Source organism: Brachyhypopomus gauderio, chromosome 2 (assembly GCF_052324685.1).
Source record: "Brachyhypopomus gauderio isolate BG-103 chromosome 2, BGAUD_0.2, whole genome shotgun sequence".
Lineage (NCBI taxonomy): Eukaryota > Metazoa > Chordata > Actinopteri > Gymnotiformes > Hypopomidae > Brachyhypopomus > Brachyhypopomus gauderio.
Window position 1 is genome coordinate 26,452,915 of NC_135212.1, and position 5,000 is coordinate 26,457,914.

The following is a 5,000-nucleotide window of genomic DNA, read 5'->3' on the forward strand; positions in this document are numbered from 1 at the left end:
AATTCAACAGCTCCACCTGTGCTGTGTGTGTGTGTGTGTGTGTGTGTGTGTGTGTGTGTGTGTGTGTGTGTGTGTGTGTGTGTGTGTGTGTGTGTGTGTGTGTGTGTGTGTGTGTGAGAGAGAGAGAGAGAGAGAGAGAGAGACCATGTTACTGTGTTGTTTTTCTCTTAATGAGAGGGCGTTGTTTCGCTGTAATTGCTTTTTAATTGGCTATTTGATTTTATCGCTCCATCTGAGTGACACGAATTAAAGGCATCCTGATGCACAGGGTTTCCCACCCTCTGCCCAGGGGGCAGGGAAGAGCCAGGACCTCATAGCACAGAACACAATGTGTGTCCATCTCTTCAAACAGAGAGCCTGCATATGGGAGGGGGTTGATGTGTACACACTCACTCAAGCCCTCTAAAGCCTCGATTGACCATAGAAGAAACGTCTGAATAGCAGAAATTGTAAGAGTGTTCGCTTTCAAAATCCTTCTCATTGCTTAGTTCAGTGGAGTCTCTATAGCAGCTGTACACATCCAGGCATGCTGGCGTTGTTGGGGCTGCCGTGTGGAGCTGTGAGGGGGACGTTGTTCTAGGGGGGGTTGTTCCAGGGGGGGTTGTTCTAGGGGGGGGTTGTTCTAGGGGGGGGTTGTTCCAGGGGGGGTTGTTCCAGGGGGGGTTGTTCTAGGGGGGGTTGTTCTAGGGGGGGGTTGTTCTAGGGGGGGGTTGTTCCAGGGGGGGTTGTTCTAGGGGGGTTGTTCTAGGGGGGGTTGTTCTAGGGGGGGGTTGTTCCAGGGGGGGTTGTTCTAGGGGGGGTTGTTCCAGGGGGGGTTGTTCCAGGGGGGGTTGTTCCAGGGGGGGTTGTTCTAGGGGGGGGTTGTTCTAGGGGGGGTTGTTCTAGGGGGGGGTTGTTCTAGGGGGGGTTGTTCCAGGGGGGGTTGTTCTAGGGGGGGTTGTTCCAGGGGGGGTTGTTCTAGGGGGGGTTGTTCCAGGGGGGGGTTGTTCCAGGGGGGGGTTGTTCTAGGGGGGGGGTTGTTCCAGGGGGGGGTTGTTCTAGGGGGGGTTGTTCTAGGGGGGGGTTGTTCTGACTTCTCCTCACCAGAGCTGCTGCCACACAAAGGACACAAAGGCAGAGCGGAGGCAGGCAGGCAGACCCGCGCCTGCACTATATACGGCTCCTTCATTTTTAATGTGGGCTGGCCCACCACACACCTGCCAGTCCTCTGACAGACACACACACACACACAACAAAGTGCATGTACACACCTGCAACACAGTGCGCACAGCGTGGTTGTTTAACTCAGTGCAGTACATGTAAATGTCCAGCAGAGGGCACAAAGGTCAAAGTCCAGGTGGACTACAGCTGGCCATCACCATTGTTTTCAGTATTATGTACCAAGCATGTTTCTTATAATAATTATTTCCAACAAAAACAAACAAACAAAAACACTGGCTGTCTTTGACTGTCTGTGCCATTTTTATCTTCAAATGTAAGACTCATAATTTTAAACACTGGCAGACAAAAGCTGACGTCATGTTGGCATGTACAGTGATTTTGGGACCCCGATGTCTTCAGAAGCAGCTCACAGCAGACAGTCAAGCACAGCCCTCTTAATGAGGCACGTGAAAAAGCACCACGGTGGCGCTGTGTGGGCGGAGGTGCGTGGGCGGAGGTGCGTGGGGCGGAGGTGCGTGGGCGGAGGTGCGTGGGCGGAGGTGTAGGCAGGGGCGAGGCGAGGTTTCTCCCACCTGCTTGGTGAGTGTTACTGCTTCTGACATGTCTGAAGCACTGTTGCCCACTGGCTGTTCATCATGAGCCCCTCCCCCTCCTCCCGCGAGCCCCTCCCCCTCCTCCCGCTCCCTGCGAGCCCTTCCAAAGCCATTAGCAGAGAGGGGGCTCTGGGGAGGGGTGGGAGGGGGGTTCACGGGGGGGGGGGGGCTGCCTTGCTGCTAAGCGCAGCGTGTTAACAGCAGTGAGCGCAGGAGGGGAACCACAGGGCTGGCCAGACGAAACGTGGCTGTCAGAGACATTTAATCATCCCCGCGAGCCCAGCAGAGCGGCAACGGGTCACTGGCCCAGACATTTACGTGCAGGAAATGGCGCTCCGATGGGCTTTTCTCTAGCACGGCCGCCTAAGCGAGACCCGAGTGCTCGCCAGCAGGGGGCAGCAAGGGGTCAGCGCATGCCTGCCGCCAAGGACCATAAGCACTTACCCTCTTCCATCAGCCCAGGAGAGTGTGCCTTCCTCTCCACCCGTCTCCTCCTCTCAGAGCCTCTGTCGGAGGAGGAGGAGGCTCCTGTGGGTCGTGGTGTGCACTCTCTCTCCCAGAGCTGCTTCCTGCTAGGCTTTGGTGTGCAGTCATGTTAGCAGCCTGACGCAGTAACTCTCCACAAATACGGCTCTTCTTAACACTGCTCCAACATTCCTGGACTGCAGAGTCGGTTGCCTGACAGCAAGTGTATGCTTGTGTGTGTGTGTGTGTGTGTGTGTGTGTGTGTGTGTGTGTGTGTGTGTGTGTGTGTGTGTGTGTGTGTGTGTGTGTGCGCGGTGCGCGCGCGCGTGCGCGTGTGTGCACGGTGGGGGTGATTTGAAAACCAACTCCTGCATTTAACCTTCTACTTGGTGTGAGCCCAATCTGATCAGACAACCATGTCATTCACGGTATCTGCACAATAATGATCCCTCTCTCTCTCCGTCCATCCCACAGTCAGAGTCGGGCCCGCGTGGGGTCAGCAGAGACCGGCTGGGACCCGATCCAGTTCCGGCTCAGGAGAAAGGGGGCCCCTCGGTTCCGACCCACCTAATCGGAAACCCATACGCGTTTAGCCTGACCCCCGGATCAATGATGCAGGACTCACGCTTTCAAGCCTTGAAGTGAGCACGTTTGTCTCCTCTGTCCTCTGTTCCTTCTCCATACGCGTCCTGATGCTCTCCCACAGTCTGGCAGCGAGTTGTCATACTGACTGCACTCTGCTGTGTGTGTGTGTGTGTGTGTGTGTGTGTGTGTGTGTGTGTGTGTGTGTGTGTGTGTGTGTGTGTGTGTGTGTGTGCGTGTGTGCGTGTGTGCATGTGTGCGTGTGTGCGTGTGTGTGCGTGTGTGTGTGTGTGTGTGTGTGTGTGTGTGTGATAGCCTGCCCAGGCAGATGCCCCACACAGTGCCCCCTGCTGGTGTACCGGAGGAGTACCTGCGTGGTTTCCGGCCCTACGCCACAGCGGAGGAGCTGCGTGTTCCCTCTCTGCCCCTGGGTCTGGACCCGGCCACGGCTGCTGCTGCTGCAGCCTACTACCACCCCGGCTACCTGCCCCACCCCTCCTTCGCCCCCTACAGGTGAGGGCGCCTCCATCTCAGCACAACTCACTGACAATATTCATGTGTTTTGATGTTCATGTGCATAAAGTGTCATTAACATATTCATCGAAGAACGAAATCCCAGAGTTATACTGATGTGCACACACACACACACACACACACACCTACACACACACACTTGCTGGTTGATTAAGGTCATTTCACAGACAGGTCAGGTTTCATTAAGGTAGTAATGTGTCCATATGGAAACGGTTAATGAAGTCAAATCACACATGATTCTGTCTTCCTGCTCCGCCCCTCTGGTAATCACCCTCTCTCGCTCTCTTTCAGGATGGACGACCCCTTCTGTCTTTCTGCTCTGAGGTCTCCATTCTACCCGCTGCCTGGAGGGGGCGCCCTGCCCCCGCTACACCCGTCTGCTGTACCCCTCCACCTCCCAGGGGTGCGTTACCCTGGAGACCTTAGTCATGCCTCACTGTCCAGCCTGCAGTCTGAGCGCCTGTCTGAAAGGTACACACACACACACACACACACACACACACACACACACACAGCACACACCCACACCCACGCACACACACACACACACACCCACGCACACACACACACACACAGGCTCTTACACACACACACACGCGCACACACACACACACACACAGGCTCTTACACACACACACACACACAGGCTCTTACACACACAGTCACACACACACACACACACACACACACACACAGGCTCTTACACACACACACACGCGCACACACACACACACACACACACACAGGCTCTTACACACACACACACACACAGGCTCTTACACACACAGTCACACACACACGCACACACACATGCACATGCACATACACAGGCTCTTACACACACAGTCACACACACACACACACACACACACACACACACACACACAGGCTCTTACACACACACACCACACACACACACACACACACACACACAGTCACACCACACACACACACACACACACACACACACACACACACACACACACACACAGGCTCTTACACACACAGTCACACACACACGCACACACACATGCACATGCACATACACAGGCTCTTACACTCACGAAGCGTGTGTGTGCGTGCTTGTGTTAAAGTTTCTCTCTGTCTGTCTTCGCAGGCTCCAGATGGAGGACGAGCTTCGTCAGAGAGAGAGGGAGAGGGAGAGGGAACGAGAGAGGGAGAAGGAGAGAGAGAGGGAGGCGGAGAGGGAGAAGGAGCGTGAGAGGGAGAGGGAGAGAGAGAGGGAGCGAGAGAGAGAACGCGAGAGGGAGAGGGAGAGAGAGAAGGAGCTGGAACGTGAGCGTGAGAGGGAGCGAGAGAGGGAGCGTGAGCGGGAGAGGGAGATGGAGAGACAGAAGGAGAGGGCGGCACGGGAGAAGGAGCTGCAGGTGGCCAAGGCCATAGAGAACCACTACCTGACGGAGCTGCAGGCCCTGCGTGGCCAGGCGGAGGAGCGTGCGAAGGAGAGACTCACCCCCAACCGGGCCGGTAAGAGGCTCCGCCCTCCTCTGGCCTCTCCGTGACCTCCGTCTCCGTGTTTGGATGTCGGGACGTCTAGTTTCCTAACGCTTTCTAAAGTTCTCCTTTCTTCATTCTCCAGATAAAACCAAAGAGCCTGCCCTCGCCGCTCCCAAACCAATCCAAGCAGGCCTTCACCCTTCTCTA

At 55.8% G+C, this 5,000-nt stretch overlaps 1 protein-coding gene across 1 annotated transcript in view; it reads left to right on the forward strand.

Annotated features, from left to right (window-relative positions):
• gse1b (Gse1 coiled-coil protein b) overlaps positions 1-5,000 on the forward strand; it is a 26,671-nt gene that overhangs the window by 12,119 nt on the left and 9,552 nt on the right. The window contains 6 exon segments of the mRNA XM_076997322.1: positions 2,109-2,284; positions 2,607-2,860; positions 3,117-3,314; positions 3,627-3,806; positions 4,453-4,823; positions 4,936-5,000. The exon segment at positions 4,936-5,000 is cut by the window's right edge and continues 269 nt beyond it. Of these exon segments, the coding sequence (XP_076853437.1) occupies positions 2,109-2,284; positions 2,607-2,860; positions 3,117-3,314; positions 3,627-3,806; positions 4,453-4,823; positions 4,936-5,000 (1,244 nt within the window).